The sequence below is a fragment of the Delphinus delphis genome, chromosome 1, assembly GCF_949987515.2.
Source record: "Delphinus delphis chromosome 1, mDelDel1.2, whole genome shotgun sequence".
Taxonomy (NCBI): domain Eukaryota; kingdom Metazoa; phylum Chordata; class Mammalia; order Artiodactyla; family Delphinidae; genus Delphinus; species Delphinus delphis.
Genome location: NC_082683.1, coordinates 161,035,168 through 161,061,227, shown reverse-complemented (window position 1 = coordinate 161,061,227; position 26,060 = coordinate 161,035,168). Strand labels below are relative to the sequence as shown.

At 52.9% G+C, this 26,060-nt stretch overlaps 1 protein-coding gene across 2 annotated transcripts in view; it reads right to left on the bottom strand.

Moving 5' to 3' along the window:
- The window catches only part of ITPKB (inositol-trisphosphate 3-kinase B), a 96,760-nt gene that overhangs the window by 14,364 nt on the left and 56,336 nt on the right, over positions 1-26,060 (bottom strand). For both annotated transcript variants that reach the window (XM_059997356.1, XM_059997363.1), the window contains exon 3: positions 332-431. In XM_059997356.1, the coding sequence (XP_059853339.1) occupies positions 332-431 (100 nt within the window). The remainder of the gene's footprint in view (positions 1-331; positions 432-26,060) is intronic.

Genomic DNA, 26,060 nt, shown 5'->3' with positions numbered 1-26,060 from the left:
GACTTCAACTGTTTTATTGAGTTAAAATGGAAGAGAGATTGAAAGAAAGAGATTGAAAGAGACAGAGAGACTGAGGGGGGAATGTGTGTGATTTGTGGAGAGGTGGCACAGACCGTGGAGAGGGCGGGTGTCCACGTGCATTTTTGAGGCAGTGTTAAGGCCCGTCTCTCAAGTACGCCTGCGACTGCAGACCACGAAGTCTCTCGGGGAGCACCTGTTCAGATGCTTCATCCCCGGGAGCATCCAGGGCCAGGCCCGTCCCCCACACGCGCTGGACGCCTCCCCAGAGAGCCGGACATCCTGTCAGAAAGTCCGGGAGAGCTGTGGCTACCTGCGTGTCCTGCCAGCTGGATCCAGGGGTACTTCTTCTTGAAGGACATGACAAAGGGAGACCAATGCACCATGTTTTTTATTTTCCTCCATGATTTGCTCTAGAAACAAGCAAACGAAAAGCTCTCCATTAGAAACACAACTACTACTTTCTGGTTAGGATGAATTCAAAACCAGGGAACCCCCTGCCTGTGGCACAGGACAAGAGGTGAGTCTGAGGACTTCACCTCCATCAACTACGTGGCATGCATCTATGGGCTTTGTCCCATGCTACAAACAGGCTGAGCAAAACACCCAGAATCAAAGGGACAAGGATCTGACAGGCTCTGGGAACAGAGGAAGGGAAGGACAGAGCGTTCTCCATCCAGGGCTGACCCCATCCCACGCCACTTCCCCATCAGGGGACAGCTAAACCCGCACTGCCTTTCTTTGTGTCCCCTCTCAGTTTCCTCATCTGTCTAGTGAGGGATGGACAGCTGGTCCCCCATGCTCTTTGGATCAGCGGACACTCTAGGACTCTGGAAAATGACCTCTTGCATCCCAACAGCAAGGGCCCCTCAGAGGAAGACCAGAGAGGCCACGATCACCCAGCTGCAGCGTGTCACCTCCTACTGCACTTGCAGATGCGATGCCAGCAGAGGCACCTCTTGCCTGTGAGAGGTTTGAGGAGACTTTAAAGGGAACTCCCCGGGGACAGCAGAGCCTCCAAGGCTTTGGTGCACACAGGGGTGAGCCAGCCCGCAGGGCTCTCTCTCCACTGCACTTCTCCTTCTCAAGACATTTCTTAAGTAAAAACTCGTGTGTGTGTGTGTGTGTGTGTGTGTGTGTGTGTAGGAGGGGCTCCTTGGACAGAAAGGAGAACTAACATTTATTGAGCACCTTCTTATTTTATTTTCACAGCAAGGATGCAAGGTAATCATTATTTCCATTTGCAGAACCCAAGCCTCAGACAAGCAAGTGATAAAGCCGCGTTTAAACCTTCACCTATATGACTACTTTAAAGAAAATCCTTTTTATCCCCAGCTATAAACATTTCTCTCTATAAAAATATCCCTAAGTTACTTTAATAAGAACGGGCTGTAGACATGAAGATCAAGTGTCCCCAGACATGAGCCCCTGAAGGGAGTGATGAGAAGTGAAGCATTTCAAGCTCCTGAGAAGCGGATCTCTGACCAGCAAAACCAGACAGTAAACGCCCAAGGCTCTGCGCTGGGAAGGAGAAGCTGGGAATTCTACAGAAGAGGGAGGTGAGGAGTGGTCCTGCCTGGACAGTGGACCCCAGGAGAGGCGGGTCCTCATTCTCTGTCCTGCAGCGTCCGCTAGCAGCCACGCTGAGGTTGCTGGACTGACTCCAGCTGCTGGAGCCCGAGGTTAAATCAGTCTCCTTTGTTGTTTTCTCTCTGGTGAGACTCAGCTGCTTCTGTCATCAAGGTTTCAAGTTAAAATCTGTTTAAGGAGAAGAATTCTTCCCTACCGAGCCTGGCAATGTTTACCCCACCCCAGAAACCCTCACTCCACTGCCAAGACCTAGTCTAAAGCGAGGGCAGCGCTCTGCCAGGCCACGTGACAAAGGACCGGCCTCACCGACAAGGGTGTTTTTCCTAGATCCTTCTGATGGAGATCTCCGAAGAAGGCTAAGGAAAGCCAGCTTTTCTTATCTAAGCACCCAGAAGGCTGCACAAACACTCAGGACAGACAATGCACGAGGGCAGCAATGGGAAAACCTAATTACATGAGATGACCAACCAAGTGATGGTTTGTCCAGAAGAGAAGCGCACAGCTCTCACCACCTGCTGGTCATACCCCTGCAACAGAGCTCAGAGGGGACGAGGCTCCGACGGGTTCAGAGTGGGGTGGGAGGAGGGGGAGGGCAGAGCGTTCTCCATCCCGGGCGGACCCCATCCCACGCCACTCCCCCATCAGGGGACCACTAAACCCACAATGCCCTTCTCCATGCCCCCTTCTCAGGGCCTCAGCTTCCTCATCTGTCTAGTGAGGGATGGACAACTGGTCCCCCCCACGCTCTCTGGATCAGTGGACACTCTAGGACTCTGAAAAATGACCTCTCGCATCCCAAGAGCAAGGGCCCCTCAGAGGAAGACCAGAGAGGCCACGATCACCCAGCTGCAGCGTGTCACCTCCTACTGCACTTGCAGATGCGATGCCAGCAGAGGACCCGGGGAGGATGTGTCCCGCTGCCGGGGTCGGGGGTCTGCAAAGTTGGATGCCTGCCGGGGAGGAAGGTCATCACAGAGGCTGACCCCACAGACGCAGGCTGGGGGCACAATCGACGGAGCAGAAGAAGACTACTGCAGGCAGCGGGGCCTGTGGGAACAGAGGTCCGGGACTGGGCTTTGGAGCAGTTGGGCCGGATGTGCTGGGAATGGGAGCCGGAAGCAGTGGCTGATAAGGGTTAGAGGGCGAGGCCAGCTCTGCACGCGGGGCCGAGACGCTGGGACTCTGGGGAGTGTGGTGTTGGGGAGGCAGGCTGCCCTGGGCCTGAGTCCTGGCTGCGTCTGCGAGCCCCAGAGGTAAAGCCATTAGAAGTTCATGGGCACAGGGGTGTTTGTGGAAGAGTCTTAGTGGTCTGAGTTCAAGGAGGGGTGCCCCTGAAGTCATCCCAGGAACAGTCAGTCCGGAGCCAAGTGGCGGTGTTGCCATAGTTACTCAGGAATAAAGGTCACGGAGCCTGGGGCTGGACCAAACCCACCCTGTCAGGATGCAGCTCTCTGCGGATCCACGGGGACACACTGGGCAGTGGGCCTGGGACCCGGGAGGCAGGAGGGAAAAGAGCTGGGCGAGAACAGCCAGGTTCGAGTCCAGCAAGGGCATCTGAGCTGCGAAAACTCTAGTTCCCGGACCGCTCTTCAGGGGTCCAGAAAGGAGAGGGGTGCTCCAGGGCGGGGTCCTCTGATGGCTCGCGGGACCCGAGAGCCTCCCAACACGGCTGAGCTCTGAGTAAATGGGGCATTTTCCCGCGTAGCTTCCTCTTTCCCACACCTCCTCCACAAGGGAGCATTTCTTCAACATGAAAATTGGGCCCCACATGGCCAAGGCCAGAGAGTCCCCCTGCTTCCAAGGTGGAATATTCCACTGGGGCGGGGTTTCTCGACTGTGCTGGCAGCAGCAAGCAGGGGGTTTTCCTGTGGTTTTTAAATAGCGGCACCCAGGCAGTGCCTAGAGTCGCTGCCAAACATTAAACAGAAACGCAGGTCCAGGAAAGGCCCAGGAAAGACGGCGGCAGGGTGACCACCGCCCCTACCCCCGGCCCACGGGAGTGGAGAGAAACAGAAGGGCAGGAGATGACAGAGAATCGATTCCCTTACGATGCCCGGGAGACCACAGCACCCATTTAAGGACCACCAACTCTAGGCAGAAGCCGCTTCCAGGTGGTGGGTCCCAGAGGGTCAGTTGGGCTAACAGTCTCCCTGCAAGCCCCTCGCTGGAGGAGGACGCAGTCCTCAGGAATGGATACCAGGCCTCTTCCCCACCAAAGACAGCCGACGAGGCAAGAAAGGAGGGCAGCCCAACAACCTGGAAGAATCCCATCCAGAGGAATTGATCCCCTTTTCTCTCCTGGGAGAGTCTCAATTAGCCTCAGTCACTTCTCTGCAATCAGACTACAGTCCCAGGTCTCGAATTTCTCAAGCTGAGCTGTGTCAGACACACAGGCAGCTCTCAAATGCCGTGAACACGGTGTGGCAAAGGGCACCTGGTCCCTCCCCTGCGGCAGCGCTGGCTGCCGGATGATTTCACTGGCCCCGTCCCTCCGTCACCTCCCAATCACCAGGGTCGTCTGGACACCCTCTGCTGACCCTTCCTGGAACGCCCCCCAGAGCTCCACATGCCTGCCAGGCCCCCTGGCCTCTCTGGGTGGCGGGGTCCTCCTGTGTAAGTCTGACGAGTCGGCCAGCTGACTCCGCCAAGCTCTACCCTGGCACGCTCCTTACACGTGGATGGCCCACCTAATGGATAAGATGGCCCACCTAATGGATAAGCTGGGGTGTTCTTCCTAAGTCCACTGGGCATGACAGAGCAAAGGGAATGGCTCTTAGAAACTCCCTGCAAGCTGGCATCAGTGGTCATCTCACCGGCAGGGCTCTTTTCCCTAGATGTGCAACAGGACGGACGGATGGCCAGCCTCCCCCAGCACTGGGCCTGGCGTGAGCGTTCACGACTCATCACTATGGGCTCTCACTGTGTGACAGGAGCTGGACCGGGCTCCTTATGGCCTCGTTTCTCATCTTCAAACAACCTGGTGGTAGATAGGATTCTTTTCTCTGTAAGATGAAGAATCTTACAAGCTGAGTTGCTTCCCCAAAGTCATTCCATTCTCCTCCCCGCCAGTAGGTTGCCACATCACCCTGGGAGCCTCAAAGCGATTCACCAACTGCTGTGCCTATCAACAAGCAGGGGTCCTTCCAGCCCAGAGCACGCTGGGCAAGGGGATGGGGACAGAAGATCGGGCAGGAAGGACCAGGAGATTCCTTCAAGGAGGTTCCCCTGGGCAGCCAGGCCGCTGGGCCGGCAGGACAGTGCTCCGGGGCAGGGGGTCTTCCGGCTGCTTCTTCAGCAGAGGAGCCCAGAGCCTTCGGGAGAGGCTCCACAGCTGGCCATCAAAACCCCAGATAGGTCTCATTCCAGGGCTGGGCAGGTGCCACTTCCAGCTTAGCTACCAGGTGACACAAGGCTCTCCCATGAGTCAGATCAGACCAGCTAATCGCCCCTAGACTGTGACTGGAATGTTACACTTGGGATGTTCTCGGGCAGCACTTCAAGGGAAAGGCAAGCCCCACACAGCCGATTGCCTCCTGTGCAGGGAAGGAGCCACAGGGCGGGCTGACGACACACAGCCCTCACCTTGATTCTGTGCTGGGTGTAAGCCAACTGCAGACCAGAAGTGAGGTTTTTCAGGTGACACCTCGGGCTCCTGGGCTTGGATGGCCCAGCTCCACAAATCCCTAGACGCCTGCACTCCTGGGTGAAATAAGCACTGGTTTTGTTCCGCTGTTTTCTACTTGAGTGAAGGCAGGGCCTTTTTGTTACAGCCCTGACCTCGCTCTGTAAGAGGTGGGGTCATGTTCTCTGCTTCGGCTGCACAGGAAAAGGTAGGGCCCTCATTCACACAGAGGAGCTCAAAAGGATCAGAAAAGAGCCAGGCCTGGGGAGTGGAGGCTGGTCCTTTACGACTCAGAGCGGCTGGAGACTGCCTGGGGCTCTGAAGCCGCTCTGGGCAGTTCCCTCCCTTCATACCTGACTTGACAGGAGCTGAAATATTCAGAGAATGTGGAGAGGCATTTGTAGCAGGAGAAAAAGCCTAGTAACAACAAAACCCCACCCCTCTTTAAGCTTGAGGTGACAGAAGTCACCTGGAAAGGGAGTTTCAGAACCCCAGCTGAGCCCTCTGCAGCCACTGGTGCCCTTGGAAGGCTCGGGGGCTCTCACTTTTCCCTCCTCCTCTTTGCCCGAAGACTTCTGGTCTCACAGCAGACATGCATCTACTCCCTAACGGCCCATACCCCCGTGTGGCGACCTCTCCCCTCAGCACGCAGAGCCTCAGGGCGCCCGGGGCAGCCCTGGCGAGGAAGGGCAGCTTCTCATCCCTCTGGCCTGGACTCACCCAGAGCCCTTGAGAGCCCAGCGTGGAAACGGTCCACTGGCCAGTGGGGCCCAAGGGAGGAAGCCTGGGCAGCGTCTCGGACTCTGTGTTTATCTAAACCGGACTCCAAGCCTCCCAGGGATGCTAATGGCTCCTGGGTAAACGCCACCCTCTGGCTGGTTCGCCCAGCCAGTCATCCGCCTCGTGCTGCAGGGAACACTGCCTTAAATAAAAAGGCTAAGTGGATGACCTCAGAGGCAGGCCTTTCTTTGACTTCCATCAAACAGGCCAAAAGGACTGGTGGAGATGAGGAGAGGAAGGCGGGGAAGCAGGGACCCAGAGCCAAGGCTGGGGGCTGAGGGGGCCTCTAGGCACCCCACTCACAGGACACTTTAGCTGTCATCAGGATCAGCTTCATGATATGCACGGCCCAGAAGGGGTGGTGACGTGGGGGCCAGCTGTTCCTTTGCTGGAGGACTGCCTCACATGCCCTAGGATGTCTGCAGGCCTAGCTCTCCTCCCCCATCCACACACGGAGGTATCTGCAGTTCAGGAAACACATGTTCTCTCAGGCCCAGGAGATTCTGCAGGCGACCCCTGGCTCGCCGCATGTACCCCTGCTCACCCACCCTCAGACACCGCAAGGGTGACACCTTCCGCCACCAGGAATTTTTTGCAAGCAATGGAGTGGAGGCAAAGGACTCCGCTAACCCCCAGGCAGCTCAGAGACACCGGAGGCCCTTCCTCTGCTCGAGCTGTCCCTCCTGGGTGCTCCCACAGTGCCCGGGGCACGCCTGCACCCCAGCTCTCCTCTGGGCGAGTGTACCCTCCCGACAGCCAGGATCCCCAGCAGCTGGCTCCGCCAGATACTTGGCAACCCCCTGCCGCAGGTCCAGGAGAGGCCACCAGGGCCAGTCAGCTAGGCCTGCAGGCGGGAACCTGGTCAGAGCCTCTGGAAGTAAGCTGAAGTTTCCAGGGTCCTGCGGGCTCTGCTGCCCTCTTGTCGGCCCCAGCAGTGCCTGCACTGTCTCCTGTCCGGAGAAGCAGGCCTCCTGAAGACAGCTCCTGACAAAGCCTCTTTACCCAAGGCAGCCGGCCCTTCCTGCAGCTTCCCTTCCCGCTGGCTTTGCCAGGCTTGCCGCTGTTTCCGCCCTGCAAACTCAGGCTGAAGCGACGCACTCTTCCCCTCCGTCTCGAGTGTGTTTAAAATCCTCTGCCTCTGAGGCAGGCCACAGTGTTGGATTTTGTTTCCAGAAGACAGCACACGACCCAGGCTTTGGAGCTAGAACGATCCCTGGCTCTGCCACCTCCCGGCTGCAGCTGTGAGCAAGCCTTTGAACCTCTCCGACCTCAGCGTTCTCACCTGTAAACTGGGCACGATAACATCACACTTGCCCTGAGGCACACTCTACCTGATCAGTTCTGAGAGAACTGATGAGGTGGTACACATGTACACGGGTGCTCTGTATACCGTCATTGGACAGGTGAACCTTAGATGTTCACTTTGTTTGTACTTCTGTGTCTATTTTGTTTTGTTTTGTTTTAATTGAAACAGTTTTCTCCTCCAAGGCATAGGAGACTGGCAAAAATCCGCTGGGCACTTCCATAGGGTCAGTCATTGCTGGTGGCAAGAAGATGAGCTAATTGTGTGGTTAATTGCTTACAAAACTTCCCTTTGGATGTTCATGGCAACTGCGAACACACAGGGCAGCTCCTGGGGCCTCGAGCTCTGTGACTCAGGGAGAGCAGAGCCGGCCGGCGTCCAGGTGCCTCGACACCAGTTTCTGGTTCAGAAGGTCAGTAAAGTTGCTAAAAGGATAAAGAAGAGTTCCCCAAAGAACGCCACTTCACACGTGTGGAACTCTGCTAGGCACCAGCGAAGTACATAATAAACAGTGAGACTGCTGAACGGATTTCATTTTATACAGAGGGTTTACACACTCTTCTTAACCCCTTTCCCATCTGAGCTGTTCCCCTAATATTCTGCTCTTTCCTCCAGTACTTCCCTTTTTATGTAAATAGTTAGAGCACTTGCCAAACTTTTATTTTTAGATAATTATAAAGAGTATCCTTTTTTTTTTTTTTTGAGTGGAAGAGATGAAGGGAAATCTCTAAAATATCAGAAAAGGGAAATTATCTCTGGACCCTATGACTCTTCCAAGCAATATTGCCAGAATCCTTTGCCTTGCTGCACATGTGTGCATGTGTCTATGATGCCTGTGCATATGTGCTGGTTAGTGGTGATAACCTGGCTTGTCCAGGGAAAGAGGCAGAGAAATCACATATTAAATGCCTAACATGTTGCTAGGTACTATGCTAATATTTCATGTAATCCTCACTCACAGCACTGATGCTTATCTACATTCTGCAAATGATGAAACATGTTCAGAGAGGTTAAGTAACTTGCTCAAGGTCACACAGCTTCCTGGTTTGCTCCGAGGATTTTGTTTTGTTTCAGCCAACAGGGTAACTGGGCCCCCATCGTCTCTCCTCCAGTTAAAAAATAGCCTCAGATAAACAGCAAGTGCTTTGTCAAAAGAGTGACCTTTCAGATGGGGCAGGCTTGAATAATGACCCGCCTTGCCCTCCTTTCCAAGTGGTTCCCAGAACAGCCTCACTGACACCCACTTTGGGAAGACACATTAACAAAGCGCTGAAAGTGGGTGAAGACGCCCGTGCCCGGGAAGGTTCATTCTGTGTCAGTGCCTTTGTTCTGGCCTTGCAGAAGTCTGAGCAAAAGGCACTGAGTTGTCCATGTTTGGAAAAAATGCTTTTTTCTTCCTTCTTTTCTTCTTTTGGTCTTTCTAAAAAAGCAGTTTGGGTTTCCCTAGTGATCGTTCTTTCCTTCGCTGGGGAAAAGGCTGTGCTTCTCCCAGGAGGCAGAGCCAGGGCAAGACAACTTTGTTCATTGTATTCGCCCTGGCAGGGCCCTCCTGTGACGGCAGCTGGGTGCAAGCCCAGGCAGGTAGGGGCCCCTGGCTCAATAGCTCCGTCCTGGAGGCCTGGTTAGAAACCTGGCTGGGGCCAAACCCACCCCTGCCAAAGTGAGCTGGGAGCCTGGAGCGGAGGAGGGAAGGCCTTTCAAAACCAAGACACCAAGGGTAGGAGAAACAAAGCCCAAGGACTTGGCAGGGCAGGTAGCTCTGGCTAAAAATAAGCATCTGGATTTTAAGACTAACCGTTTTTCCCCTTTAACAGACAAGGAAACTCCCCTAAAAACCGAATGCAGAAACACTCTTTGAGAAAGACCTGAGTAACGTTGAATTTCATCCCTACGTCTCTCCCCGCCCCACACGGTGCTCCCACAAGATGAGCGGTTCAGGGTCTACGGCTGGCACAGCGTTTCCTCACCTGTCCTGCACGGAACCCACCCACAGATCACGCTGAGGGCAGTGGGGTGGGCGACGTACCTCCCACAGCATCAGCGGCTGCTCTAGGGCAGGAGGATGAGGACGGCCGGGCCCTCACCAGCCCCTGCAGGCCCGGACCCCTTGGCTACTGAGGGCCTGAGAGGCAGGGACCAGCTCTGCGGTCTCAGGGTGGGTGCTCTGTCCTCTCCACTGCTGGTCGCATCAGAGGGCTGCTCTGCTCCGGGTCTGGAGCGTAGGACCCGGGCAGGGCCCAGAGCGCCTGTTGAAAAATGGGAGCTCCTGATGCAAGTGTTCGGCTCGGGCTGGCCCTTCCTGAGGGCCAGGAAAACCCTGAGCAGCTGCCTTCTTCCTGTCGCAACCAGAGGCCCAGTTTCTGGGACAAGGGTAGCACCCAGATTGGCACACATGGGTCCATCCCTCATTGCCATTCTCCCTCCCCTACCATCCTCCAGAATCCCTGCCTGGGGAGTCCACCCAGGCCCAGCTGGCCCGACTGGCCACCAAGAGTTCCCTGACCACCTACAGGCGGGATCAAGGCCCCCACCAGGGACAGAGGGCCGCCCCAGACACCTGCCCACCCTCCTCTCCTACGCTCACGCTCTCGGACGCCCTCTCTGATCCTGCAGGGCTGGCCACCTTCTTGTCCCATGCCCACCCCACCTCTAGGTCCCCGCTCCCGCAGGTGTTCTACCTGCAGTGTTCTCCCCCCTCCTTTTCTTTATCCACACCCCACCTGTCCCCACAGCTGATGGTGCTGGAGTCCGTGAACTGGCCCTACCGTCTCCATAAAGCTTCTCAGACCAGCTACAGGCCATTCCAAGAACCCTCCCCGCTGGCAGGAGAGGCTTTGAGAACTTCGTGATCCCTGTGTCCTGTGCTGTGTCTCCCATCAGAGGGTAAGCTTCTGGAGAACCGGAATTTGTCCAGAATTTGTTCTGGACTCCCCTCCAGGCTGGACACATAGTGGGAGCACAATACTACCAGCTGCGTGACCGACGAGAAAATTTTACAGGTCCGTCACACGGCCGGGGCTCAGGCCCTGCTGCGTGCCATCTCCTGGGAATTGATTCCATCTCCTGGAATCTCCACCAGCTCGTACCTCTTTATGCTGGCATGCTCAAGCTTGGAGCTTTCCAGAGACATCTCCAGGGGGAAGACTTGGGGGGATTTCCTGTCCAATCTGCCTGGGGCTCACTACACACCACCAGCCTCCAGGACAGTGGGCCCCGGCCCCAGGGCCTTTTCACATGCACACATGAGGGTCTGGAGGACACTCGTTCACTCTGGTTAGTCAACCCAGCAAAGAAAGCACTTCTCCCAATGACTGTTCCAGATCCACCCTCCTTCCCTCTTCCTAACTTTACAGGAGCTGGCAACAAAGGGGCTCACAGTCTTGCCAAACCAGCCTTTTTTTCTGGTTACCAAGGAATGGAGGTATCCTTCACCCAAAATGGAAATGCTCCAAATACTCCCTACCAGGAAGGCCCGGCAAATGCTCCATCTCTGATCTAGAAGGTCACAGGCTTGGCTTCTCCTTCCTCCTCCCTCCTGGACTTCATCTTCTTAAGAACTAAAAATAATGGAGTGCTAGAAGAAAGAGGCCAGAGAGGGGAAGCAGCTGAAAGCAAAGGAAATGCTTTGGTGCGCAGGGGCCTAGCCTACCTCTCACACCAGGAGCCTGCCGGGGCCGCTGGAGCCAAGGCTGGGGGGGAGGCAACAATTGCAGGAAACAGGGAGTGGCCAGGGGGCTGAGGAAGAGCCCTGGGGGATGGGGAATGGCAGCCTCTAGCAGCTGACTTCCTAACGGACAAAGCTCACAGGACAGAAAGGCTCAGCCTTTCCTCTGGGAAAGGGCATCTAGAGCCCTGCCCAGCTGGTGGAGGCGGCCCCTGCGACACACACCAGGTCCCTTTCCTCCCTCCGCTTCGTCCACCCCTCCCCAGAGATTTTATTTTTACTTTGGTTAAAATGCAAAAAACAAGGCCGAGTTACAGAGGGTGGAAATTTACTGAAGGTCTTCACTGGTCAACAGACAATTGGCACCGAAGGCCTGGGACGGCTGAGCACCCCCAGTGCCCCTCCTGGGCGACTTCCTCACAGGGGCCGGTCATGACACCCCCAGCCCCAACACAGCTCCTGCAGCTCAATCCCTCCTTCTCAGCTCGCAAGACGTAAGGCCAGACGGGCAGTACGGTGGAGCCAATAGCACTGTGGGCTGTTCTAGTAATAAATAGGTGATATGTCTCGACTGTTTTCTACAGCCAGACACGATGCCAAGTGCTTGATAAGTATTATGTATGCATGATACAAATATCTCAACCTGTCACACAGGTCATCTCATTAGCCCATTTTACAGATGGGGACACTGAGGCACAGAGACATTAAGCAACTTGCCCAAGGTTCTACACATGATAAGTGGCAAAGCCAAGGTTTGAACCCAGGCAGTCTGGCTCCAGGGTCCAAGCTCTCCATCACTCTGCTAGGCTGCCTCATTGGTCATTTGTAACATGTAAACTTATAGCCGGATAAACCTAGGTTTAGATCCTGTTATTCTTGGCTGGTGGTATCAGGCAAGTTACCAAACCTCTCTGAGTTTCAGTTTCCTCCTTATCTGTAAAATGGGAATACCACCTACCCTACAAACCTCTCATGTGTCCAGTCTGGTCTGTAAGCCCCCTGAGGGCATGAGACTGTCTGTGGGATGAAACACACAGGAGGAGACTCTGCCTTGGCTCAGCAGAATTAGCAGCAGGGTCTGATCACCTCCTCCTCTATCCCAGCCCTCTTCAGGGGCCGCTTTTCCAAGAGGAAAGGGCAGAGGGTGAAGGCCACAGACGGCAGGCAGTGGGTCCCCAGGAACTAGCCGATTCCTTGCCATGAAATGAACCCTGGAGGAGCTGGGGGCTGGCCTTAAACAGAGACTTTCTGGAAGTCCAGAATGCCCAGGAGCCCTTCTAGGATGGGTGTGAGAGGCGGCACATAAGGAGGCGGCCTCGCACGGAAGCCACCAGCGGTCCTTCTGTTTCCTGCAGACCCTTCCCTCCCACCGCCCCAGTCCCCACCACGGACCCAAAGTCTGAAGGAAGTAACTCTGCCTGTTCCCAGGGAGGCTCAACCCAGCAACAGGGCTCATGGGCTCTGACAGGTGGCCCATGTGGAAACAGACTGCTTCATCCCATGCTGGAAGATGACATTTAAATTAAGCCAGCAATCTGAAATGAAGTTTTCTGCAAAATGAGGCAGAATCAGAAAAGTCCTCTTCTCTGCCCCCAGCTCTTACAAGCACAGCCCTGCTTACGGAAACAAGCTTCTCCTGTGTTAGCAGCTCCTGTATTTTCTCCGAGATTCTCTGAGATCGAAAATCTTCTGGTTGTAAATTTGAGAACCTAAGGATCCTACTGTGTACATAGTAGAAGGGACAAGATTTCCTCAATCTCCAGTTTGCTGAAAGTTTACTTCTCCAGGCCAAGAACATTCACAGACAAAATACTACCTTTTAAGTAGTTTCGGAGAACCCAGAAAGCACTGGTAAGGGATTCGGTAAGGGGCTTACTCTGGACTAACTCCAAAGTCAGATTTGGGGGGAACTCCCACCAAAGGAATTTCTAACAAGGAAACTTTTCAGGAAGAGCATGAATACCACATGAGAACAAATCATGTGCAGTATCAAATATTTAACTATATTTAGAAAATATTTCCCAGCAAGACATACTGGTGCAATTCATATTTCTGACAGATTACACTGATTTGCCTGTGGCTAAACGGCGCTCAGCAAATGGGAAGGCAGACTCGCAGAGGCTCAGAAACCCAGCTGCTGCAGCCCTGCCCACCAGAGGCTGAGGAACAACTCTAATGCCGGCTCTGAGTCACCCGGCCTCCCTCTCCCGACCAGGGCTGTTCAGGGCACAGGTCTGTTTCAGCGAGGCGGTCATGCATCTGTTCATGTGTAGACTGCTGGAGGCCAAAAAGACACACCAGTGCACCCCCAAGTATAAGCAAGACTTGTCAGCTCTCAGAGCACAGCTGTGAGATGACCCCGGGGGCGGGGGTGGTCATCCTGACGTCTGTGTCAAAATGTGTGATTTTCATAAACAGATTGACTCATCGCCCGTCCCCGTGCATTTCTGTCAACTGGGGCCCTGAGTGCTTACTTAGCACTTTCCTGTGTAGCAGGAGCCTCCCGGGGCCCTGAGAAACAGGCAGCGGACTCACCTCTCATTCCCTGAGCAGCAGGGGCCAAGGGGCTCAGCCAGGCTTGGGTCCCAATCAGGGGACAGACCTGGGGCTCCCGCCCCAACCCCTATCCCTGGCAGCCTGCATGCCCAACTGCAAGGGGGTCTCCCACACCCTGGCACCCTGGAAGCAAGGACACCCCATCCCTGTTTCCATCACCTTTTGGCTTTAGGCTACAATGCATTAACATCTAATTCATATTGAGGTGTTCTACAGCAGCTCCTGGGGTAATTACATGGGGGACGGACCTTCACAGCACTGTGGTGGGGATCTCCTGTGTTAGAGATGGGCAAAGCCGGCTTCCGCTGCAGTCCCTCCTGTCCTCTCCCTCGGATTTAAAGAGAAGCTAACCCACAACCCAGCATCAGCACCTGCGTATGGGTGGTACCTTTTCTATCTAAGGTACACACCACCCTCTACCTCACAGCTTGACCCACAGAAGTCCCCCTCTTGCCTGTGCAGCTTATGGAATGCTTCTGCTTCTCTTAGACGTGTTTCATGCCCTTCCTACTGAGTTAGAGGAAGTGAAACATTATTGAGAGATGCGAGTGGGTTGTCTGGAAAATGTATTCTGGAATGGGAGGGGCTGAGGTAGGGGCTTAATGACTGAGGGTCCTTCCGGCCAGTGGCCCTGAACCAAAGGAACTGGAGAGACCCTTTGGAGGACTGGACTGCTCGAGACAGACTGGGTTTAGGTGTCACCAAGCTCCGGGCCTCTGGGCACAGAGAAAAGGCAGGAGCTGAGTGAGAGCTTTGTCTGCCAATCTGTGACAAGTGCAAACCACCTTTGCGATGTCCACCTGCTGTGTGCCGGCAGACCGGGAGCTAAGCTGGAAGCCCGGACGAGACGTGAGCGCTGCCCTCCTGGGTGAACAGAGCCGCAGGGACTCTGTCCCAGAAGGAGGGACACTCCGGAGTCTCACAATGACCGTGGCCCTGTCGCAGGCTCCGCCCGCACCCCTGGGTCTCTGGGGACGGCCCACATTTAGGAACTGTAAGATCACTTCTAGGGAACAGAACCAGCTGGCTGATTTATTCCCTTCAACTTTCAATGCTATTATTAGGGCACATCTGTCTCTGAATGAGGTCACCAAGGAAAAACCCAAATGAAGAAAATATTTTCAAGCCATCGTCATTTCAATCTTTGGAAAAGGAAGTGAGGCGATAAACCTCCAAAGAACCCCAGAATTCAGGGTGACCCAAGAGGAAAATGGAAAGTATTTGCCCTGCGAACGCAGGCGGCTGAGCTGTTTACACGGTGCTTGGACAGCATGACGCGAAGGCACCGGCAGCTCCTGGGACCGTTTCCTCTTCCCTTATTTCCCAAGCTCAGTTCTCCCCTGCCCTTCACCAGGGAAGTCAGTCAGTGGAGTTCCCCCTCAACCCTGAATCAGACCCAGAGGAAAGCCACTTAGTGACCAATGATGCAGGGCTGAGTCTCCGGCCAGTGGCCAGCAGACTTATTTTCTTTGGCAACAATTTTTTTTTGTTGTTCTAAATTAGTTGCCAACACTTAAAAATCGGGACATTTCACAGAAACATCCACATCTCCAGAGTTCTTTGAAATGCTGGGCCCACATTCCCGGTAGCGACCGTCTGTGGGCTGGAGCTAAACTGCACACCTTGAGACATGCCTTTCGCCCCCTGTCACCAGGCCCTGTTCATGTGCGTCACCTGCCCGGCCCCCGACGGCATTCGAGGACAGATGAAGGGGACGGAGTGCCAAGGACAGCCTTAGGACCCCAACTGGTCGTAAGCAGGCTACTCACTGCCATGTAACATGGACAAGTCGCCTCCTTCCCTGAGCTTCTGTTTCTCCATCTGCAGACAGTGCTCAGAACCTCCCCCCACCTCTCAGACCGTAGGGAGGATGACGTGGGGAAACAAAAGGAGTGCTTTGAACACTTGCCCACCCCACAGGCAAGGTGAGATGGCCATTTAGGTCTAAAGGATAAAATAAAACACTCAGAGAAAGTTGGCCTCTATGAATGGATTAGTAGCCGGGGAGGGGGAGACAACAGGTGACTCAGTGGTCGCTTACAGGAGCTGAAATAGAACCGGGGGCTTCTGAACCCCTGCCTGCTCACCAGAGAGGTGGGACATCGCGCGGTCACGGCCGAACAGAACAGGCTCTGATGGGCCTCGAGTCAGTTAGAGCAGAATTTAGAACTGGGGGTGCCTGGCCCTTGGGATTGGCAGCTGTGGCCCAGCCTTGGAGAGGTGACACGCACCATGGCATCTGAAGCGGGTCAGGAGGAACCCTCACATCCTGGCTATGAAACTTAACACTCAAATGCTAGGGGAAAACCAGAGGGTCCCACGGCCTCTGAGTATTTCACAGGACAGTCGCCACGCCAGAGCCAGAGCCCCTGCCCCATCCTCTCTCTTCCCCCAAACCTGCCGAAAATAAGAACGAAATGACAGACTCGAAGGTAGAGGGCTAGCCGCCAAAGGGCTTCTCCCAGGCGAGGAGAGCTCTCAGTGGTAAATGCCCTGGTCCCACCTCCATCCTTTAGTCCTCCCGAAGGCAACGCACGAGGGAAGGCTGGGGAGAGAGCGACTGTGAAACGAGAAGAGCAGGGAGCACGGGATGGGATCCCATGGCTTGCGTGCCTGTGGCTAGGGGCTGGGGACTCGGCGATGGGCCACCCAATCAGGGCGCCTCCCCAAAAGCCAGAGGCGCTCAGAGGGCGGGGCCCAAGTGCTCACTGCTCCTGGCATTACCAGCTCCTTCCCAGAGCATCCAGAGGGGAGGAGCCCCACTGCTTGTCCTCACCCCCAACCGGTTTCCTGGTGACTGGGGGCTCTAAGGGCTCTGGGGGCTCCAGGGGCTCCTGCTCCAATGCCCGGCCTTGTCGCTCCCGCCCAGCAGGCCTGATGCAACTATGAGAATCACAACTTACGTGGGGGACCCTGGAATCTCCCCTCAGGGGAGCTAAGGAGACCCTGGTACTGTGTTTCCAGGACATCCAGGAGATGGCCAAAGGCCCCCGATTCTACCACACTGACACCTCTCCCGTCCCTACCTGTGCCACCCCTTTGCTCCTCCCATCTCTCCTGGATCTGACAGCCTTCCCGTTCGTTCTCCAGGTGTGCCCTCCTGCAGGCCCCTCTCCACACCTCTGCCTTGGAGATCTTTCTAAAATGTAAAGCTCATCACACCAATTCCAGCAGACCCCTCCCTGCTGGTTTGTTTGTTTTTTTTTTGCAGTACGCGGGCCTTTCACCGTTGTGGCCCCTCCCACCGCGGAGCACAGGCTCCGGACGCGCAGGCTCAGCGGCCATGGCCCACGGGCCCAGCCGCTCCGCGGCATGTGGGATCTTCCCGGACCGGGGCACGAACCCGTATCCCCTGCATCGGCAGGCGGACTCTTAACCACTGCGCCACCAGGGAAGCCCACCCGTCCCTGCTTTAAACCTTCATTCAATAGCTTCCCCAAAGCCTTCAGGACAAAGACCAAACTCCTTCAGATGGACTCTCAAGCGCTCCTGCCCAGCCAGGCCCCTTTACCCGCTATGCTGAAGAAAAACTGACCGATCCTCCAAGACACATCCTGCTGCTTCACGCTTCTGAGCCTTTTGTGCGGTTCCCTCTGGCTGGAGAGCCCTCCCCTAACCTGCCCAGAGAGTTCTCCTCCATTCTCTCAAACCATGCTCACTTATCACCTGCTCCTTGCCCTTCCCCAGACCCCACTTCCCCTTGCCCAGCGCATGAAAAAGTTCACTGCTTCCTCCTCTGCAGACCTGCTACTCCGTACCTTGTACATGCATTCACTGCTCCTCTTAGAGTGTATTCAACTCACCTGATTGTACCCCGGCTCTCACCCCCACTACAGAGAGCCATCCTTGAGGGCAGCGAACAGCTGAACCCCTAGGCCCTAGCACACTACTTTCCCAGGGTCAGGAAGCAGTACGTGCCTGTAACACTAAACTGCTGGGAGCCCCCTAGACTCAGAGCCTGGGTGGGAAGGCAGGAGGGAGATGTGCCCGGAATCCCCAGCCCTCACTAAGGAGTCTGGCTGAAGGCTGGAGGTTCCTAAACCAGGAAGGGGCGCCTGACACTCACGCAGAGGTCAAGAACTAGAGGCAGCAGCCTCTGAGGCCTGCATGAGGTCCCGCCACCAGGGCCAGCCCCTCAGGGAGAGCCCCAGACCCCGGAACCAGGCAGGTATCCCTGGGTGGGCCCCCAGGCCTCCCCGCTGTCAGAGGCTGGTCCTGGCCTGCACACAACACACTGTGGTCGGCTTCCTCCCGCAGACCTAGGGCAGGGCCGCCTGGGGACTAGGACACACAAGGAAAGCAGATCCCCCAAAGGCACCTTGTGTGATGCTCTGACCACTGGAGCAAGAAGCAGCCACCGTTCAGGCCACCCTGTGCAGGTCCATCACGCAGAGGATGCCCAGAGGGAAGGGACCTGCCCAGATCACAAGCTCAGCAGAGAAGAATCCAGGTCTCTCCGTACCCAGGCCAAAGCTGGTTCCACAAGTATGTCTGTCACCTCTCTTTGTCAGCCCTCCTCTCCAGAAGGGTCTATCCTTACTGAGAGCAAACAGTCCAGCTGTGCTCCCTCCACTACTAATCCCCAGCCCCCCACCAAACACACAGCTTTTATTTACTGCCATGATCATATACACAAAATTCAGTAAGAGAAAAGTTTCACTGTCTGCAATTCTTTTCTAGCCATTTTCATTATTTGTTTTCTCTCTTAATTATCACTGAAAATAACTCTGTCATACAGAAGAGAGGAGTGTTAAAAAAAATCATCCACGCCAGGTGCCAAATATGCTAGATATGCGACTGATTCAGCTTCCTGACAAGAAGGTGTCAAGAAGAGAGCAGAAGGTGAGGCTTTGGCAAAGGAGAACGAAGCCAAGATCACCAAGGCCTGGACTGCCAGGCTAACGAACTTGGACGACAGTCTCTAGGGAAATAGGTAGAACCGATGGAGGAAATTAACAAGAGCTTTGACTATCCAAACTGTAAGACTTCTAAGTATCAAGGGCAAAGAAACCCCCAAATCAAAATAAAAGTCAAATCAACTGGAAAAAATATTTTACAAAATACATTATGGTGGAAGGGTTAACACATTTTGTCCATAAAGAACTTAAAGAAATGGGTGAAAAAAACCCTCTTAGATGCCAACAGATAACTTGGCAACATACACAAAATTCAACAAACACATAATGAAAAGAACAATATACGATTTCCCTATGAAATGAGCAAAAAAACAGAAAAATAATCAATACGAGTGATTGTGAAGACCAGGACACCATAGAAGTCTGCTGGAGACATCCCAAGTGCACAGGACCCTCGGGGAAAGCAACCCTCGAATATGTTTCAAAGGCAATAGAAATGTCTGAACTTTGCATTAATTATTTTACCTCTGGAAATCTCCTTAAGGAAATACTCTAAAATATGGAAAAACTTACAAGCACAAAGATCTTAATTAGGCCATTGTTATTTAACAATAGCATTGAAAATAACCCAAGATCCAACAATAGAGGAATGATTAAATAAATTAGGGGTCTGTCCTTGGGAGTTATCATTCAGTCCTGAACAATAAGACTTAGAAGGAAACATGGAAAATTTGGTAAAATGTTAAGCGGGGGCGAAAGCAGAAGAGACTGTGAAGAATGTGCATATTCAAAAGGCCAGGAGGGGGAAATTTCCTGGCGGTCCAGTGGTTAGGACTCTGCGCTCTCACTGCTGAGGGCACGGGTTCGATCTCGGTTGGGGAACTAAGATCCCGCAAGCCGTGTGGTGCGCCAAAAAAACCAAACAAACAAACAAAAAAGGCCAGGAAGAACTATACCAATTTATATGAATAGTTGCATTAGTACGCATTTCTGCATATTAAATTTATACTGACTTCTATAAACGTATTTAACCCTTTGATTTCTTAGCTATTTATTATATTCTATTGCACTACATATGTTTGTAAGCATCCTCAAACCTTTTTGAATTAAGATGGAATATAAAGTAACCAATTAATAATCAACAGAATCAATAGATTTAGTTAAGATTTTAGGGTTATGATGATAGTATGGTTATAGGCCCTTTTGCTTTATTTTTTAAATGTCTGCGTGTGGTTAGTCTGCTTTTATAATTTAAAAAAGTGTACAGATCAAACAGACACACATACACACACACACACACACACACACACACACACACACACACACACACGCACTAAACAGGCGACATGAATACGCTGCTGCTATATCTCCTCCAGCACCTTCAGTGCTTCTCCCTGCATTTGATCTGAGAACACAGCCCCCTCCAAAACGCCTCTTCATCTGAGCGAGAAGCAGCCTTCCTTCCCCTCTGGGTAGGCTCCTCAAGGTCGAGACTGAACACGGTTCCCTGAATGGGACCCCGTGGAACTCTGGAAGCCCAGGAACATTAGCAGAGGATAACAAACAGCTAGAAGCACATGGTGAGTGGCCTTCCCAATATTCAAAAAGCACAGGCAAGAACAGGAATGGGGAACAGAATTATGTGTGAAACCCTCCCACAGAGAAGAGATCAAGGTTGTGCAACGAGCAGGGCTATGAGATTCATCCTTGTGCCCCTTGCTACAAACACGACGCCCAAGCAAGAGCTCCATAAATGCTACAGCTTGTGGGTGCATTTCTTTGCTGGCCTTTGGACAAATATTTATAGAGTACCTACCACATGCAGGGTCCTAGGCATGGGGGACGCAGCAGTGGACACAGCAAAGCCCCTCCCTTCCAAGTAGAAAAAGGCATAAATACATAAATAGTACATCATGTAAATACATACACAGTACCTTGGATGGCAGCAAGTGTTTTGAAGAAAGAGAACGGGAGGTGGAGGAAAGGGTATGGCCGAGGGCAGGGGGAGAGTGTGCCATCTGGGCTGGGCGCTGAGGGAAGCCCTTCCTGCAGGAAGTGAGGGGCTGAACCCTGCACACCTCCTGGTCCTGGCCAAGGGAACAGCCAAGTACAGAGGCCTGGGACAGGGCGTGCTGGGCAGGTTCAAAGGCCAGCAAGAGCAACAGAGTGGCCGAATGGAGTGAGCAAAGGGGGGTGTGGAATGAAACCAGGTCCACTCAGGCAGAGCTCTTCAGGCTGCACTGAGGATCTTGGATTTTATGTGAGTGAGACAGGAAGGCACTGGAGGGTTTTGGGAGAGGAGTGTCAAAATCAGGCTCACGGTCTTCCCTGGTGGCGCAGTGGTTGAGAGTCCGCCTGCCGATGCAGGGGACGCGGGTTCGTGCCCCGGTCCGGGAAGATCCCACATGCCGCGGAGCGGCTGGGCCCGTGAGCCATGGCCGCTGAGCCTGCGCGTCCAGAGCCTGTGTTCCGCAACGGGAGAGGCCGCAACAGTGAGAGGCCCGCGTACCGCAAAAAAAAAAAAATCAGGCTCACTCAGCCTGTGAAGAGCAGACCTGGGGAATAGAAAGAAGGGCAGAGAAGAGAGATCAGTTTTGAGGCTGCTGTAATCGTCCAGGTAAGAGAGGAAGACAGACGTTTAAGGAAACCAACAGCTCTCTGCTTTGGACCATGACTGTTGGTCTCTGGGTGTGAGAGCACAGCTCCTTCACATGCCCACTCTAGCCTGGAGGCGAGATCCCTGTTCAAAGTAGGTGCTTCCAAAGACCTTGGGATCCTGACAACAGGGAAGTGGGAAGGAATCCTGTGCCAGAGATATGAGCCTGTCTGTGGGCAGGTGAGGGGTGCTGCCCTCGGTGGGCATCGGTGGGAGGTGAAGCCTGGAAAGAATTCATGTTTGATTAGGGGCGCAATAATCTCACTCCAGACTTCAGCTCCTAAGAGAGGTGTGAACTTGGGCAGACAAACAGGAAGTAGGTCCCAGGTACAGAACCTGCACTTGGTTTCTGTCCCCCAATTCCAGGGATGAGAAATCCCCACCACGTTCAGAACACTGGCCCTTCCTAACCAGAATCCTGCTTCTGACAAGTGGAGAACATGCTTTAAACTGTACCAAGGGTAACAACAAGAATCTTCTTCTAGATATTCCCATTTTTAAAAAAAGGGATGCATGGGAGAAATTGTGGAAACAGGTTCAGTTCTGCTCAGGAGCGGAGATGATGTGAAGAGGGCCAACACAGACGTCTCGGTCCGTCTAAACACAAGCACAGCAACCAGGGGCGGTACTAGTAACCAGTTCAGCCGACACCCAACCCGTAGCCAGTCTCAACTCCTACCTATCAGGGGTCCTCCTAAATTCTCTAGACATACGGAAATATTTGATAGGTCTTCTGGAGCCTGTAGAGTACAGAGTATAGCGTAGCTATAGATGGATACATAATACATCATATACATTAGATATACGTCATATATTTTTGTTTCTTGGCCTTTCAGCCTTATTATCTATCTGCGCGAAGTGAGAAACGTTACAAGCCTGTGTGCAATTTAAGTTTCTATATCTGGACTGCCCTGCGACCCTGCCAGAGTTGCAGGAAGCTCATTCTTGTTCTGTCGAGAGATCTCTAGATCTGCTCTTGTACTGTTCCATTTAATAACGCATAAAGATTAAGCACAAACTACACAAAGAGTGGCTTTACTTGTTTTCCCCCTCCTTTGGCTCAGTGACCGCATAACTGGAGGACAGAGTCAGGAGGTTTTACAGCCCATACATGCCTCAAACTCCTCCACTTCCTCGTCGATCTCAGTGGCCACCCTCCAAAGTCAGGGGTGACCAGGGTGATCTACATCATAAGCATTTTCTGGTGATGGGATTTCACGGTCTTCAAGGCTCTAAGAAAGACTGGGGTGGGTTCAGAAGTTCTTGTAACCCCAAACCAGCAATTACAATTTTTTTTTCATTATTAAAGTACTTGAAAAATATCTAAAATCAACAGTATCTTCAGACATTTTACTCATCCTTTACTGACACTTTCCTTATATTCCCCACACCCTTTTAATTTCTCTAGAATCCCTATTTGCTTCCTTTTCATCATTACCTAACCACCAAGTCCTGCTCTGCTCCCCTTGCCAATTTCAAAAGAACCACTGCAGGGTCTGTTCCTCTAACAACCTGACCATCGAGTCTGCAATGTGATGCAGTGTGTCCCCCTCCACCCCCGATAATTAACGGCTCCGTATTCCTACTAAGTTGCCTCCAACCCAGTTCCCTCCAACATGAAGCAGGATGACAAAGCACCTCGGCAGACCTGCACCTGACTTGTGTGTGGGTTTTCTGTGTTCCGAAAACCCTACACCAGAGGGGAAAGGGACCTATCCTTCACAGCCCTGTGTGTGTACTTAAAGACAAAAGGAAAAAAAGGAACCCGATGAGGCTCTCAGAAGGGAATACTCTTCTGTAACTGGTGTTTACCATGTTCCACTGGGTGCTGAGGAGGAAGTGGTTACTATAACCCCAAGGGGGAAATGCTCGCTTGAAACAGGAAAATGGAACTCTTACTACTTTCCACTAGCAGCGTGCAAGAAACCGGCCACACCTGGAAACGCTTGCACAGCACTCTCCAGCGCTGAGTGTCTAAGACTCAGTCCTATTACCCTAAACCTTAAAAAGCACAGATCAGGACACAGATACAGCTCCACTTTTTTCCAGAAACATCTCAGCACTGGAAAAATTCTCACGATCACTTCCCTTACCTCTAAGCAGAGGGATGGCCAGGACCCCCTGGGCAGCTGAGGGGAGGAGAAGGGGAAGAAGCCTGGAAAGCGGATTGGAAAGAACACTCAAGTAAGCAAGGGTCGGAAGACCCGGGTTTAGTCCCAGCTCTGCCATTTACTAGCTGTGGAACCTTCGGCAAGTTACTCAACCTCCCTGCTTCTCGGTTTCTACTTCCTCTATAAAACGGGGATATTATTAACTGCTCTGCTCACATCCTTGGCTGTTGTGAGATGGATATGGAATAAGGCATAAAGGTGAAGGCATAAAGGACGCTCCAACGTGCTATGCCCATGCAGGCTGTTACCATCAACAAGATTCAAGCCTTTACAAAGCTTTCCTGAGTGCTGAGCTCCAGCTCCTCCAGTCCATCCCCTCAGCTACATTTCCACTTGAGTACCTGCCCAACTCATCCTTTTGAGCCTTGTTTAATATTCTGCCCACAGTTCTTTACAGTTTTGGTAGAATACCCTATAGAGTCTCGTCAGGGGATCTAAGCAAGACCAAACAGAAAAAGTGGGGAGAAAGAAACAAAACTACCTAACTCTGGGCCCCTGCTCCCACATCTTCTACAATCAATCCAAAGGCAAAGACTTCATCCTCAATGGCTAATTTGCCTGCTTGGTGGGTCAGGGTGGCCCCAGTTCAGAGTCATATTTTCCATTTATTAAAATGAACATCTGGCTGCTGCCTGATGCCTTTGTGTATGGCCTTTTAACTCACGATTACCTGCAGAGCAATTCTGATGTGTAAAGCAATGCAGAGAAAAGAATCATGGACACCCCCTTGCTAATCCACACCACTGTGCATGGTGCGAAACCAGGCTGGGTCTGGCACAGAAGTCAGCCATCTTTGTTTACGTGCAAATTCTAATGAAGAAAAGCCACAACCAGCAGGTCCACACACTCATAAAGAACTGTGGGGACTTCTCTGGTGGCGCAGTGGTTAAGAATCCGCCTGCCAATACAGGGGACAAGGGTTCAAGCCCTGGTACGGGAAGATCCCGCATGCGGCGGAGCAACTAAGCCCGTGCACCACAACTACTGAGCCTGCGCTCTAGAGCCCGCGAGCCACAACTACTGAAGCCCGTGCGCCTAGAGCCCGTGCTCCGCAACAAGAGAAGCCACCGCAGTGAGAAGCCTGCGCACCACAACGAAGAGTAGCCCCCGCTCGCGGCAACCAAAGAAAGCCCGCGCACATTAACAAAGACCCAATGCAGCCAAAAATAAATTTATTTTTGAAAGAACTGTGAATTAATTTAATCCAAGAACACCCCCACCCCACCCCCAGATCTTGGGTCCCAGGAACCATCCTGCTGTTTCATCTCAGTGGGAGGCAGGCCAGTTAAGGAAAGCCTGAGCTCCAGGGCCCTCTCCGCTCCCCGTGTGACCTTGAGCAGGCCACTGAACCCTCCAAAACCTTGGCTTCCTTATCTGTGAATCAGGGATAATAACAAGACATGCCCTGCCTGGCTCCCAAGGTTATTGTGACAACTAAGTGAGAAAACAGATGTGAAAGTGCTTTGCAAACCACAAAACATCATCCAAGTGCGAGGTATTACCTAGCAGAAGTGCCTGGAGAATAACCCCCAAATCTGGAAGTGTTTTATTGAATCCATTAATGGACATATATCCTGCATTCATTTAACAAGAATTTAAGGTAGTTGCCCGGAGGGATGCTTAAACAATTTCTAAAGGAGTTCATACAAGCAAGTTACAAAAACCACCACATGAACTGGACAGTAGGCTTCGGGGATTTTTTTTAATAGGAAAACTGGAAATCTTTTACTTTTCTTCTTTCACTCTGATTTCTGCTTTAGAGCCTTGAAAAGGACTACCATAAGCATATTGTGTTGCCTTTTAGGTAGAACTATGCAGCGTAGCCTCCTCACATTTACACACACACACACACACACACACACGCACGCACGCACACACACACACACACACACACACACACACACCGCCTTCCCACTTCTTCCCCCAGCACCTGGGGCAGCAATTTGGCCAAACCTGCAAGCCCTCCCTTCCCAGACCCCAGCTGGGTTGGAAGTCTAGGGCTATTTGAAACTAGGTTTCCCTAAGATCTCCAGGCCAAAGGCATCCCCATCACACTTCCAGGAGGGTGTTGCCCTCAGGGAGGGACAGCACGAGTTTCCAGGACACACAAAGGCTTATTCTGCTCACAAAGGCTATTTACCAAGTCAGCCCAGCAAGTTTGCCAGAGCAGAGCTGGGACAGCCTCCTGAATACACTGCCTGGCAAGATACCCCTCTCTATTATTAGCACCAGGCAAGATGCCACCGGGCTGGGGAGAGACCTGTGTGTCAAGGTGGAGAAGGCAGGAAGAGGTGTGTGTGCAGGGGAGTAGCATGAAGAGCTGCTTGAGGTTTGAGGGGGAGGGAGGGGGCATTAAGGCTGTCTCTCCTTCCTCCTCAGTTCTCTAACCTCATCTGAACCTCAGACAAGCCCAGGCCCAGGATCAGAAGGCCTGGAACTCAGACCCAGACCCAGACCCACTCTGGCTGGAGTGGAGAGGTGAGCTCCCACCCGCCTTCTGGGCCTCGCTGGGAGTCACCAGCCGCCGCTGCCCACTCCCCCCGAGCTCCGGGCTGTGCCAGAGGCTGCGAGACGGAGGAGCCTGGAAAAACAGAGCGAGTGGGAAAGCTAGCGAGCCCCTCTTTCCACGGCAAAAACGCAACTTACTGCAGCCCTAACGGACATATGTTCCCACTGCGTAACAACTACCATTTTATTTATTTATTTTTATTGAAGTATAGTTGCTTACAATGTTTCAGGTGTATAGAAAAGTGATTCAGTTATACATATATATATCTATTCTTTTTCAGACTCTTTTCCATTATAGGTTATTACAAGATAGTGAATATAGTTCCCTGTGCTCTA